Source organism: Dermacentor silvarum, unplaced genomic scaffold (genome assembly GCF_013339745.2).
Source record: "Dermacentor silvarum isolate Dsil-2018 unplaced genomic scaffold, BIME_Dsil_1.4 Seq592, whole genome shotgun sequence".
Taxonomy (NCBI): domain Eukaryota; kingdom Metazoa; phylum Arthropoda; class Arachnida; order Ixodida; family Ixodidae; genus Dermacentor; species Dermacentor silvarum.
In genome coordinates this window covers 17,985-32,579 of record NW_023606481.1, presented here as the reverse complement: position 1 = coordinate 32,579, position 14,595 = coordinate 17,985, and the positions used below count along the sequence as shown (strand labels likewise).

General features: G+C 44.3%; 1 protein-coding gene and 1 long non-coding RNA gene across 2 annotated transcripts in view; one reads left to right on the top strand and one right to left on the bottom strand.

Annotated features, from left to right (window-relative positions):
• LOC119435274 (sulfite oxidase) overlaps positions 1 to 2,783 on the bottom strand; it is a 31,174-nt gene extending 28,391 nt beyond the window's left edge. The window contains exons 1-2 of the mRNA XM_037702188.2: positions 2,393 to 2,783; positions 2,107 to 2,330 (exon numbers count right to left, since the gene is read on the bottom strand). Coding sequence (XP_037558116.1) covers positions 2,107 to 2,330; positions 2,393 to 2,627 — 459 coding nt within the window. The 5' untranslated portion in view covers positions 2,628 to 2,783. The remainder of the gene's footprint in view (positions 1 to 2,106; positions 2,331 to 2,392) is intronic.
• Positions 2,784 to 4,460: 1,677 nt separating this feature from the next.
• LOC125941903 (uncharacterized) lies at positions 4,461 to 10,160 on the top strand. The gene is made up of 2 exons (XR_007464675.1): positions 4,461 to 5,022; positions 9,652 to 10,160. It is a non-coding gene; the product is annotated as an uncharacterized LOC125941903 (long non-coding RNA).
• Positions 10,161 to 14,595: the final 4,435 nt, after the last annotated feature.

Below are 14,595 nucleotides of genomic sequence, written 5' to 3'. Positions count from 1 at the left end.
CCTCAAGCACCTTGAATATGGCACACTCAGTCGTGGGATTCCAGGTATAGGAATGTGCCAACAGCAAGAACTTCAGGCAGGCAGCACACAGCAGTCACATGTGCAAGACCAGCCATCCTTAAAATTTGAAATTCAAAACACAATACAACTGATGCCAAAGAATGCTGAAATTTGGTGAAAATACTGAAGCTGATGACTATCTAAAAATTCGCGGGACTTTCTTCTGCAGTGATGTTGTGAACAGATGCTTCGCTCTTATCACAGCTACAACGACCTGCTCCTTAGATAAATGGAAATATTCATGAAGTTTATCAGTTCAATATTCATGCAATGTCGGCTGAAAATTTCCATTGCCATTATATTTTGTTTCTATGTAGCAAGTGGAGGCCGGTGGTGCACGTAGATCTGAATAATCTGGCATTTCTGAATATCTGGCTCTGAAATATTGATCAGCGACTGTATTTGTATTCTTTTGAAATCAGTTTCTCTGGACACAAACAAAATCTCAAAAACTTTTTGCTATCTTATGACAATTGTAATCGAGCATTCTACAATACATTAGCAAAAACAGGCAAGTATGCAGGTGTGGTTTTCCTTGAGCAGGCTCCAATAATTTTAACTCAACGTATCTTGCCATAAGCAAATGTACAAAGTGCTAAATTCTCCAAACCAATGGTGGGAATCAATTCTTTTGTGTTTGAACTATGCGAAGAACCTTGCTTTGCGGTTGTTTTTACTTGGTATATCCATCACAGCACAGTAAAAATGCAGCACATGTAGACAAGTATTTATTTAATTATTTATTTATTTATTTATTTATTTATTTAATACCCACAGCGCCCATTCAGGCATTACAGTGGGGGGGTACAGAAGAAAAACAAGCATAAAATAAAAATTGCAGGTTTGCAGAAATTTGTGTAAATGAAAAATAGATTATTATACGTCGACACGAAAGCATACGGCCGCACACACAGCCACGTAGAACACAGGCGCGTTGCAGATGTCGCATGAAAAAAAAAAAAAAAAAGTACAAAAAGCACAATGATAACAAAGATTCATAATAAAAAGGCAAAGAACAAGCGAAGAATAGCATCAACACGCGGTAGTGATAAAGGGTACAGTACAACAAAAAAGCAGCACTAAAAGAAAAGAATATCATTTGCAACTAGGATTCTGTATCGGTCAGGGTGATTGTTAGACATAACCGCGATATATATCAAGCGTTAGTGTTCAAAAGATTTTATCGTTTTTAATGCAGAAAAGAACTTGTTAGTACACGAGATTTCTACAACTGAAGTAGAGGCACTACATAAAGTGCACTGTCCTGTCGCATCATAAAGTGTGCAACTGGTGTTGCAGACATGATGGGGTTATAATGTGGGAAGACCTACGCAGGTAAAAAGCAGAAACTTTCCATAAAATTTAACTCTCATGCTCACTGAATTGCTTGCAAGTGTGAGACATGGATGCTGGGCAATATGAGCAATATGACATGCTGACAAGATAGCTATTGCAAGACATAGATTTTATTAGCGATACATCTGCTTATATTTTCACCAATGAATTCCAGTTTGACAGATTGCTGTCAAGGACACGACTGCTGAGCACATGCCCCTGTCTATGTCAGACTTTAGCATGCATATAAACCAGTTAAAAGTTTAATTTCTGCCCTGCTTCTTCAAGTTGTCTTGTCTCTTAAGCTGTAAGCAAAACTTGCCGGCGGTACTTTTCAATTGAGCAACGAAAGCGAAAACTGAAAAAGAAATCCATTAAAACCACGTTCACGTAACTTCATAGCTTACACGACTATATTATAATATTGTAAGAGGGTAACTATAAAATTCCACTCTTTGGTGCCTGTTAGCAGCTAGGCGGTGGCAACTGCATACATGATTATTATTCAGAGAGCGGTCCGGTCCCATACCCCTGAGGCACTTACCGCCTTCAATCTATGGTTGTGTTCTAGAATTTGCGTGACGAAGATCGAGCGCTAATTAAGCAGTGCTGATCAATCGCAAATAATATGCACTGAGAGTTGTCAGGTGCATTATGTCCGCATGATTGTTGTGGTTTAGGTAGGCGCTGACATCTAGTAAGTCCACATACCTCAGGAGTCTTGTGGACCGCGTAAAGATTCCAAAACGGGTCGATGCCGCCTCCGGCGCCGAGCAGTATCTTGTCTCCACCCGGGTGCTCGTCCACGAAGTCGGTGACGTCGTACACACCACATTTGAACGAAATCCATATTCTTGTCGCCTTTGTGTCGTGCTTGGCGACTTCACCAGCGGTGTAGACTGGCAAGCCGTCCACGGCTTCTTCTGCTTTCGTTTCTGCAAACCAAGCCGACCAAGCTTTTAATCAAACCAGCCGGCCACAGTTTCACTGCTTTTACCTTGCTTGGCGTGGACCGGAGATGACTTCCAGTATGAGAAAAGCCCCAGTGTTATGCCGCCGCCAAGGAGAGCCCATGCGCGCCCACTGCTGCGTCGAAATTCATCGTCGTCCGTTCTTCCTTGTGCACAGGCTAAAGTTCGCCGGCTGGCCACGCGGTACAAGGGACTTTTTGGTTGCGCGGCGCTCCTCGCGAAGGCGTGCATCAGACGGGAATAGCGTGTGCAAACTGCCATCCTTCACCGGCGTAGACGGCCAACTGAAAAAACGTGGTAACACGTCAGGAGGATTTCCTTCCTGGCAGCCCCAATATCATCTGTCAGTTGAAAAAGATTTATCCCCGAACCACCTCATATGACCACCTGTCGCTAAAGAGATACGCGACTGCCATACGACTGATGATGGTGATGGTGATGGTGGTCCTGCCCTTTGTATCGGGTCGCCGTAGTTGGCTCTGTCCAAAACCGGCGTGACCACATAAAAAAGGAAAGAAAGGAAAAGAAAACCACTGAAACACCCTTCCGTGAACTTCAGAAACAAAAAAGAGAAGTTCGCACAGTCATCGGCGCAGCGCTCCATGCTGCCACCAAAACTCGAGGCGTTTCTTGGTCACCTCCGCGGCCTCACCCTCTTCTGTCTTGAAACCAAGTGCGGTAGGCAGCGCCTGTGTGCGGGTTGGCGGAAAGATGCCACCGCACTCCAGGACCACGTGACGCAGTGTCTCGTCCGACTTTCCACAGAGGGCGCACGTTGTGGAAACCCCCTTGGCTTCAACCTTTCCTATTTCAAGCAGGGAGAATGGATTAAACAGTCATTACCAGGACTGATGTATGCAGATGACATTGTACTTATGGCTGACAGCAAGGAAGACTTGCAGAGATTAATGGACATCTGTGGTAAAGAGGGAGATAGCTTAGGTTTGAAGTTTAGTAAAGAAAAATCGGCAGTCATGACTTTTAATGATAATCAGGGCAGCGAGCATAGGATACAGGTTACGCTGGAGGTGGTGGATAAGTACAAATATCTTGGAGTGTGGATAAACAATGGGGCTGAGTACCTAACGGAACATGAAAAATATGTGACGGCTAAAGGTAGCAGAAATGCAGCTGTGATGAAAAATAGGGCACTGTGGAATTACAATAGGTACGAAGTGGGTGAGAGGGATTTGGAAAGGGGTGATGGTCCCTAGTTTGACTTTGGCAATGCGGTCCTGTGCATGAGATCAGAGGTTCGAGCAAGGTTGGAAGTTAAGCAGCGAGGGGTAGGTAGACTGGCTCTGGGAGCACACGGAAATACACCAAATCAGGGGGTACAGGGTGACATGGGATGGACCGTCATTCGAGTGCAGGGAAGCCAGCAGCAAGATAGAATTTGAGGAGCGATTGAGAGAGATGGCAGAAAAGCGGTGGCAAGGAGAGTTTTCAGTTATTTGTACATGAGGAAGTTGATACAAAATGGAGGAAGCTGACCAGAAAACTGTCAATCAAATATTTGGACTGCAGGAGGGTTGCCAAACCAGGAAACAGCGGTTAAGAAAAAGGTTAAGGAAACAGAGAGGGGTCTGTGGAAACAGGGATGCAGACGAAATCAGCACTGGGCACATACCGAACTTTCAAGCAAGAAATTGCCAAAGAAAATATCTACGATAATTCTAGGGGAAGCTCTTTGTTGTTTGAAGCCAGGACGGGAGTATTGCGGACTAAGATGTACCGAGTCAAGTACCAAGGTATAGATACGTTGTGCTGTGCGTGTGGAGAAGAAGAGGAAACGGCTGAACACCTCATACTTTTCTGTAAGGGGCTTAACCCTACAGTGCAAGGCAACGGGGCTGATTTTTTCAAAGCATGGGGTTTAGGGACAGTGAAGGCAAAATAGACTTTAAGCGGGTAGAAATAACCAAACAGAGGTTATCTGATTGGTGGAGAAAAATTAAGGCAGGGGTGAAATTTCACCCACCACGAAGTACAAATTATGTTAATAGCCATGGCTAGGTGGCGTATGCCACCGCCCGATTTAAAGGGTTCAGCCTCATCCATCCATCCATCCATCCAACCCTCGGTGAAGCGCGCTCTCCAAATGCGTGTGCGCAGCACACCCGCTCTCGCCTCCGCCAGCAGTGCGCTTCCCTTCGAGTTGTCGTAGCAGCTCTCGGTGCGGATTTCTAGCTTCTCACTCCGATACAACTCGAGGGACGACTTTTCTTCTGCGGCTTTCCGCCACGCAGCTGCCTCTCTCTGTCGCACCTGACTCCGTGTTCCCCTGCCCATTGAGTCCCCCTGCTGCTTCGACCGCGTGACTGCAGTTGCCAGACTCGATTCGCAAACTGTGTGGATGCGAGTGGAGGAGCAAGGCGATGACGGTGATGACGGTCTTTATTCTGTGGGTGATGGTGATAACGTGACGGCGGGCAGTGCGACGGGAAGTGTGTCGAGGCGTCGAGTGCTCCTTCAGCTTCTTGCGATGTGACCGATATCTTGCACGACAGCCACTTTGAACCACTGCTTATCGTGTGAGAACTTTCCTTGTGGAGTTTAAGCGGTTGTGCGGTTGAAGGCTCTGCTCATTCAAGCCAGATTTGAGATTTTGTCATTGCTCCTGCCATCCCCGTCATGAGTACCAACGACCATAACGGTGATTCTAGTACATACTCGATAAAGTATTTTCTGCGCTCGTACGGTCAAACTGCTAGCGTAGAACCGGTGAGAAGCCCGCACTACATTTATAGACCGATAGAATATTATACTATACTGCTAGTACACTGTTCGAGCATGCAGTGTGACCTGTACTATCAACCAAAAAAGGACCACGGGATCTCAGAAACCGATAAATATCCGAGCAGCCTTTAAAAGTAGCCAGTAAAACTAGGGACATAGTAAAACCGTTACACCACAATGTTTGTTATACCAGTAGAAACTGGAAATGGGAATACCAACAGAAAAGAACTATCGCCGAAGTGGAACGTTTCAGAATACGGCCCAGCCTGCGTTTTGAGGCTGCGGAAATATTCGACTTTTTGTCAGATTCTTGGTCCGTAAACTTTTTTGGTCGATACTACATTGTGAGGAGGCAATACCATGGAGGGGAAAATATCCTTATTCCTACATTATGATAGCAATTTGTGCGGGCCGAGTAACGTGAATTTCGGTGCGCACAGCTTAATTCTCCAATTTTTTTTCTTGCAGAAGACAAGAAAAGGAGACCATCTCTAGCGTGTAGAGTGATGTCGCCCCAGAATATCTGAATGCCACTCGTGGGCGTGGCCGGTTCTTGCGCATACATCGGATGTTCTCTCCCTTCTCGCGATACGTACTGATGTCAACTGTATGTAGTTGTAACATGCATTGAGAACCCAGTCCATTCAGTGACCAGCTTAACGGATTCACAACTGGCTGTTCCTACTTACCCCATAATGTCGCTGTGGAAGCGATGGAATTGGATTTGCAGATCTTACCTAAATATTTTCACCTTTCACGGAAGGCAAAACTTCGACGCACCTTATTGTCTGTATCTTCAATCTTTGCAGTATTAGCCTACCTTGCATATGACTTGCACTCAAATGTGTGATAATGTGCTGTGGGCCTTTATGAGGGTGAAAAGTGAGATTTAATTTTGTCTCCATTAGCTCTAGCTGTGGAAGATGCAAGGACACTCAGGGGCGTAGCCAAGAGGGGGGGGGGGTTCAACCCCCCCCCCCCCCCCCCGAAATCTCCCCCACTTACCCACCACTTTGTTCTTGTCGCTTCGCGCTGACATAATTCAAGAACGGTGCTGCCTATCACAATTCATTCCTGAGCGCTTCCGTTCGGATTGGTAATTTACAGCGAATCATGTTTGCATATGGAAAAAACTGTCACGGTGGTTTGTCAAGGCTTTGCACTCTGTGAGGGTTTGGACAGAATGTGGCGGCCACATTCTGAATCAACAAATGTGCAACAATAAATGAAGCAACAAATGCTGCAGCCGCATTTTAGATGAAGGCGAAAAGGCTCGAGGCCGTTTACTTAGATTTAGGTGCACTTTAAAGAGCCCAGGTGGTCGAAATTTCTGGTATACATTTCCGCCGCTTCCCTTCAGGTGCCGGTTAGGCCGCGCTCGCGCAGGATCTTAGGCTACATTCACACTTGGTCTCGAAGCTGTCAGAAGCGGCAAAATCTTGCAAAATCCGCCCGCCTAGGCGGCAAAACAGGCAGAAAAACCACGCTGCGAGCCAAATCGGTCTCGGGCCGACTTTTTCGCCATGGCGAAGCGGAAACGCGGCGGAAAGTCATTCTGCTCGACTGAAAGCTACACTAGCATGTAAACAACCGGTCGTAAAATTGAACATGGCACCAAAAGTGTAGGCTGCAATGCTGATCGACGCGATCAAGAACCCACCCTTGCTCTACGACAAGAGTGGTACTAAAACTTACTGTCAGCAATACTCACGATAGTATTACAACGTCGCGCCCACCGGAGGTGCGGCAACGAAGCCTTGGCGTGCACCCAACTTCCCGCCCTTTTGCAAAGCCAGGCCAACCCACCACCGCCGTTTCCGAGGTGTCCGCGTCTTCAGCTCTATTCATTGTCTATTTCTAGGAAAACAAGTAGGTAGAAGTATACAAGCATTTCTTCTTCCACAATCCATTGCAGACCAATAGTAGGCAGATTCCTCGTTGGCGCTCCATAATTCTCCTCGCACGTGTACGGTATGTGCAGTAGTCGCGGGGGTGCTTTTTCTCGTCGCGACGATAGATTGGGAGCGTAGGTCTCAAGTAGGACGCGCAGGCTTTAGCGAGCCCCAGCACAAGGGCCAGCCCGGGTTTTAGCTGTGGTGTTCCCGTGCTTCTTTGGTGTCCTGGAGGCGCCGACAATACGAAATGATAAAATGTTATTGCAACTTGTAAATAAAAGCTATTTAAAGAAATATAATCACGCCTAGGCACCAACCTGTGACTCAGCGCTACCGCGCCCGTATGAGGAGAATTACGGAACGCCAACGAGGAATTTTTACGAAGGTCGCAGATGACCAACACGAAGTTGCGCAAAATGATCACTTTTGATGATGGTACGTGAGTCCAATGAATGAACATACCGCTCGAAATAATGCGATAATGAGAGCCACCACGCCGACAAATGTACGCAGACTAGATGGATGTGGACGAAGCGGCAGCGGCGGCCGAGGGGGTAGCAAAACAAATGTGAACAACCTTGGACATGCGCGGAAAAGATTTTCCGGCCGCTTTGGCCTTTCCGCCCGCTTGCCACTTCCCAAGTGTGAACGTAGCCTTACAGCGCGCGAAAAGTCTCTTGTTTGCAATTGCACCCCTACGGAAGGCTGGTAGTTACTGTTGTGTTGTTGAATCCCAAACCAGCAATTACGGAAGGCTGGTAGTTGCTGTTGTGTTGTGGAATCCCAAACCAGCAATGTACTCACAAAGGGTTGATGACAGCAGTTAAATTCCACCGATTCGCAACAGAATGCATGAAACAGACAGCCGGACAAGCATGGATTACTGCTGTGCGCAGTACAGCGTAAGTAACTCTTGTTGCAGGCGCCGACAGTTCTCGTCGGAGTTCACGCGTCTGAGAAATTGATTATGTGCACTATGCACTGAACAAGACCGGAGTTCATTCCTGCATCACTAGTACACCAATCAGTCGAGATTCTGTGAGGTACAAGGCCACTTCCTGTTTGCCACCGGTGTAAGTGAAGCAGAAATGAGTTGCACGCACTACTTAAGCCATATCTATGCTGTGTAGTGAAATATTCTGTGCAATTCCGAATCTGTTGACGTAAAGGCAATGACGGCTGCACGCTCGCACACAGCGGAAGACACAGCGGCTATGCACTTTCCGCAGGAAATGCAACCCTCTCGCTCATGAGGGAGCAGGGCGACGAAAGCTTGGAAAAAAAAAAAGCCTACGCGTTTTTGCGCGTATTTAAGTTTTCTAGCGCAAAGACGCAGCTAACAAGCTATTCCCATGGGAGTAGGTATAGCCTGGTCACACGTGCATTTTCACGCGTATAGCCATCCTTGACTTGTGAAACGCACTTCGCCCCGACGAGGATGACGCCATCTACGCTTAACGGAGATTAACAATTAATGATGTTGTCACCGATCGGGCGGGTCGTCTCAATGATGCGTTTTCGAAGACTGGTCTATTCAGTGGCGCGATGAGAGACCGTTACTCCAAACGCCCACTGTACCTGTCGTACTTACTGTGTTTACTGAGCTTACTTTACTTTACAGGGGGGGGGAGTCCCATGTCTTTGATATACATGTAGAGTGTCTGCTTAAACTAGCGATAGTTATTATCGATCACGTCGCGTAGAGGAAAGCAGACGCTTGCCCCCCCCCCCCCCCCCCCCCCCCCCAAAAAAAAAATTTCTGGCTACGCCCCTGATGACACTACATAGTGACATCTGTTATGTCTTCTGCCACAGCTTACCACTTTACCGTTGTTACAGTTCATTGATAATAATAAAAGATGCCAGGCACATGGAGTGTTGTCATGCACATGGAAGAGTCGGGATATCCCGCTCCATCCATCATGTCACATGCTGACTGTATATTATATAAAGCAGCTTATTATACCTACCGTCACAACTTGCCAGTGAAAGTAGTTAAAAGCCCTAGGCATATAGAGCAGTGAACAATAATATGTATACATATTCTGCATTTTAGGTCCTCCAAGTTAACTGCTCAGAAAATTGATGCTGCATTATGCCAGAAATAGGCCTATTGAATGCTCACTGGCATATAATGTTATTTGCACTGCATAGCCCACCCAAAGTGCGCACAACTTGCATATTCCAAGAATGTATAAAAGGAAACTATACATAACCAGTGTGAGAAAACATGTGCATGCTGCTGAGAGAAATTTTAATAACTGGAGAGGTTAGCCAAGTGAAAAGCATGGCATGCCATTTTAGGGTTAATATATCAGTACAGATCAAAAGAGAGAGAAAAAAAATATATGCACACTTTCACTTGCACACAAACTGGGAATGTTAAAATGAAATGAAATTAGAAAATTAGAAACTGGAGCTTTATGGCGCTATCAATAAACAAAAGGTTCTCCATCCCTGTCCCTTTGGCTGCAGCAGTGCCACACCTGTTTGACATTATCGAAAAAAACAATTCACTTAATAGTGTAAAGCATATGTAATAAATTTCAAAGGAACAGCAATAGCATATCTTTTTGTTCTCTACTGTAACTATGTGTTCGATGCATGAAACGGTAAGATTCTTATTCTCACGTTTGTTCCTTACTTTTCAGCGTAATTCCATGCTTCATGCTGCACCTTCAGAATCACATGGCCCACTTGCAAGAAGCTCAGATCCAGCATTGGACATTGCTGTCCACTACATCAAGCCCTTAAGGTGTGGTGGCCGTGAATCTTCTGTAGTAGTGTCGACCTTGCCAGACGATTTGACGTCCTAGCTTTGGCGCAGCAAGTTGGCGAGCCGCATCTGCTGGACAGCTTATCAGTCTGCATGTGGTACAATGCCCTTGCCCAGAGGCCCTATTCTGCACCTTAGAGAAACTGCTGCTCAGTGTTGTGCCTATTGCACTGCTTGCTGTGTATGCAGCACCCATGCATCGCTGGCACAGCCCTCAGGGAAACATGCAGGTGGCACGCCTTCAAGAGCTGGCCACTGCTCACGGGGCCAAATTCTATGCGATACCACCCACCGTGCGTCTACGGAGCAGACCTAATGAAGCATATTTTGTGTGTGAATCCGGCGTCCCGGAGGTGTAAATAAAAGTGTTCTGGAGGAAACAAAGTATGTAACTGCATCTCAGTATCTTAACAAAATGATTGGTGCCCAGATATTGCTAAAGATATCGGTGAGTTTTAGTTTGTCTGTAAGCGTCTTATTGTTTGCAGATTACCTGGTTATCGGAGCCATGGATGACAGTAGCAAAGTTGGTAGCTACATCTTGTGGTACCTTGTCCAACTACAATACGTTTGAAAAAATTTTTAGATCCGCTGTTGGCAGATAACATAATTCTAGCCCTGGAGCTGGATTATTCAGAGAGGTGGACATTACTTGCGCAAGAAATCAAAACGTAACTAATTTTAAAAATTGCTAATTAACTTCTCAATTAATTGCCTTAGGTCACATACTGCAAGTTACTAATTGTAGCTGGTGAGTTTGCAAGGCTATTCACTTCGAATGAATTTCCAGAATGACACCAGTTTGGAGATATGCACCATCAAACTTGCCATAAAAATGCACTGTTGTTCCTCTTACTTATTTAAGGAAATGCTCTTTTATGCATGGAAGCACAAATGTAACTGGAACACCCATGTATTTCATCCCACACTTTCGGAAATATCCCAAAAATGGTGTCGCCCTGGAGATTCATTTCAAGTGGACACGTCTTGTAAACTCACCGGCTGCAATTCGTAAGTTGCAATATGTGCTGAAATGTAGTTAATTAGTGAGTATTTGTTAATTAGTTGAATATGTGTTTCGTTTTCTCGTGCTAGTAATGTCCGCCTCTTTGACTAATCCAGCTCAAGGACAATGACTGTGCTATTTGCCACAGGTGACTTATAAAAATTTCGGAGAACTTAAACATAATCATCCTGTATGTAAATCATTGCTTTGCATGCTCTTTGGTTACACTCTGCATCAGATGTCATTACCAGCATTGTTGCTGTAAAGCCCCAGGGGCTTTATGTTGCTGCTGTATACCTCTCTGGTAACCAGGTATTTTGCAAATGGCAAAAATGTTTACAGATACACTAAAACTGTCTATTATGGCCTTTGTGCCCCATTAACATCTCTGTGTAGCATTTTGTATGGCAGGTGTGAGTGACATGTGTTTTAGCTGCTCCATATACATATTACCGTTCACAGAATACTGGATTATTGAAGACGTAGATGCGAGCAGCTGCATTGGTGGTGCCATCCTGTGACAGAGTTTAATGGGAAGGCAGAGAGCTATTATTGCAGTGACCAACCCTATTCTACTTAGCTGCTGCTGTTATGCTGCTGGCAGCGACCTAACTGTTAGGATGCATGTTTTCTGTTTCAATGTAGCACAGAAACGTTGGTTCAACAAAGTGTCACAAGATGTCACTACCAGTGCTGTTACTGCCGTCCACGTCTCTGGAAAACCACCATTTCGTGAAGGGTAATATGTACATGGACAAGCTAAAACTGTCTAATATGTTTTGTAGCCACCATGCAATTATAGTGGTGCTTTCATTTTGGCATAATATTGCACACACTTCATAATTTTTGTTGTGATGTCGTTTAGTTCATGAAGATCAGGTAAGATCAATTAGGTTATGAAGTTCTGCTCATTGAAACCACTTATGAGTAGGGCTGTTTATATTTGCATAAGACCCAATTAGATACAATTTTTGCACTCCAAGCCTGTCTTATATTTAAATTAAGCTTGATTTCTATCCAAAAAGCTACATTCTCTAGTCAACTTAAAAGAATTTTCCAATCATGTTCTTGATCAAGAATTCACTTTAGCTGCTCTTATTCTGCACTTTATTTCTCACTCTGAAATAAACCTCATTTTTGCTACCACACTTTGATTACACTCGAGAAGCTACTGATAAATGATAATTGCATGTTAGGCATGATCCCCCCAGCACAGGGCTATAGCATAACTTCTATCAAAAACTGCTACGACATGAGTAAAGGTTTATTCATAATGTTTTGATTACTACTTTCATATAGCATTCGGCAAGGTATAATGTGACTTCTGTGAGTAAGAGGACAATCTGGATAAAAGTGTAAATTGGTGGTTCTTGGGTCTAATCTTGGAACTGTCTCCACCAATTTTTTTCAATTATTTAGACCTTCATTCTCCTTGGTGACTGCAGATGAACCTTCACTGTAAGGCAAAGTGGCTACTTGTTGGAAACGAGCCCTCGGGAATTGTACTAACCAAATACTTTATTGGCATGGTTGTATTGCACCACTCCATGCCTCCAAATGCTTCTAAAGTCAATTTATTCCAAACAGCTGTTCCGATGCTCAGATAAAGCCCTTCTATGAGAGCACCTGCAGAGGCCAAACGTGTCCTACATGAAGGCAAAAGTGCTAGGGTTGAGAACATGCATGGCGAGGCAAAGCAGTGTCTGCTAGAGAAAATGAATACAAAACACTTTTATGCAGAAAATGTAACTTTTACAAAGTACAGTATATTGTGACCTGCAAAATGTATGTTCTTCCCCACAATTCCTCCTACCTATAAAAACAGCACCAAAATGTGGAATTCTCAAAATTCTCTTTGAAAAAGTTTAACTATTCCAGTTTTATATCTAAACTGAAAAAGTACACTTAATTTTAGTGCTCCAGTTTCAAAACAAACAGAACTCAAAAATAGGAGAGAAGGAAGGAAGCTATTATGTTTGTAAGCTACTGTCACTGTATGCAAGTAGCTAAAGATATTCAACGTGTAGCTTTCGTCTTCGAGTAGCATCTCAATCTCATGGTTTGCATGACTTGCACTTTGTGGTTCAAACTACCCTGTCAAGCCTGTACACCCTGCCACCACACATTCCAAGAACTGTTCCCAAGTCATCGGGGCCTTGGGGTCCCTGCATTGGTTAGATTTTGGAGCTTAGACTTGGAAGCTCTAGAGAGGAGAAATGTCTTCTTGTATTGGCCCAACAGCAAGGCTACAGTGAGTTCAGTCATCTGCAGAGAATTTGGAGGCCTCTTTTTATTGTACCTATTGCGTACTCTTCCTGCACAGACAATAAAGGCACAGTAAGGCAATGTTACTTGGTGGTGCCATGACTGAAGGTTCTCTATACATATAAACTATTATCTGTTTATAATTGCTTTGTTTTATGGTGCAAAAGCGTTACTAAGGCTATGATGCACCAGCTGCAGACAAGATAGGAATTATAATAATTAAGATCAGCAATCATAGGTGTCCATAATTAAGTTAGGTTGTCCTAGAAAATGGCAGCATTTTTCTGCTAATTGCAGTAAATCTATGTGCTGCAAGAATTGTGCAACTAATTATGCTGTAAAGTTGCACCTGGGCTACGAGACACGCTGCAAGGAAGGGCTTCAAGTTAAACTTCATCAGTCTTTAACAAGAGCCATCTCTTTGTACGATATTGATTACAGCACAAAAAAGAAAAGTAAGCACTACCAGATTAAGACAAAGGATAAGTGATGGTTGCTTTCTGCCCGGAATGTTTGCAATTCATCTCTCTCTGTATGTATGTCTTTTGCATTATGTCCCCTTGTGATGCAGTTGACAGGGCCTGGAAATGAACCCATAAGTTTGTGCATAGCTTGAGGCCTCATAGCTTGGCTGCTGCGGGTGGATTTAAGCTGTTGTGAAGATAATGTAGAGCCAATGCATACACCAATAGTATGGGATCAAGAAGGACAAACAGTGCACACAATCCAGCCATCCTCTTTGTTAAATAGTCTTCATTTGATAAAGAGCAGGGCAAACATGCACCACTGCACAGTGCCAACCAAGTGGATGTAAAGTGAATAAATGCTGTCGATTGCTTTAAACCACACATCTTTTTGTTGTGGTATGTTCAGTTTCTACTCTGCATTTCTTGAGGCAAGCAAAGCTGGAGGGGACATGGCTGAGCTACCATGCAATTTTGTGCACCACATACAAATCCAGTGGAGTTGAAATGCATTTTTGATGCAGACACCAGAGCCCCAGACATAACTCACAAAAAAAAAAAAAATAAAAAAAAAAACAGTCGCCTTTTGATAATGCTTTTGGTACAATGTTGAGAGTGCTTCCAGACATCCGATAATCGAATGACAATCTCTTGCAGAAAGAGCAGGTAGACAGTAGGTTCATATGTAGGAGTGGAGACAGCCCAACAAGGAGGGAACCAGGAAACTACAGTGTAGCATCATCTTCATCACTGCTGCTACTTGTTCTTATATAAACTACATCCAATTTGTACATGTGGTCACTGTCCTTGACAAGTCTCTTCCACTTTGCCCATCAGTCGCCCGCTCCTTCTGCAGCATCTCGGGGTTGAGATCCACCTTTATTAATATTGTCTCATCTCCTTTTTTCAGGCTGACCTCACTTTCTTCTTGCCACCAGAAAGGGTCATCATTGCAGATACAGGTGTCACTTATGATCACACAACCACAGTCTTTCTCTTCCTTATTTAAAAACCACTAAAGATCAAAAATCATTTTAAAATGGTAACATATTTTTCCAAGACTGTTTTCATCCACTGGCAGAAA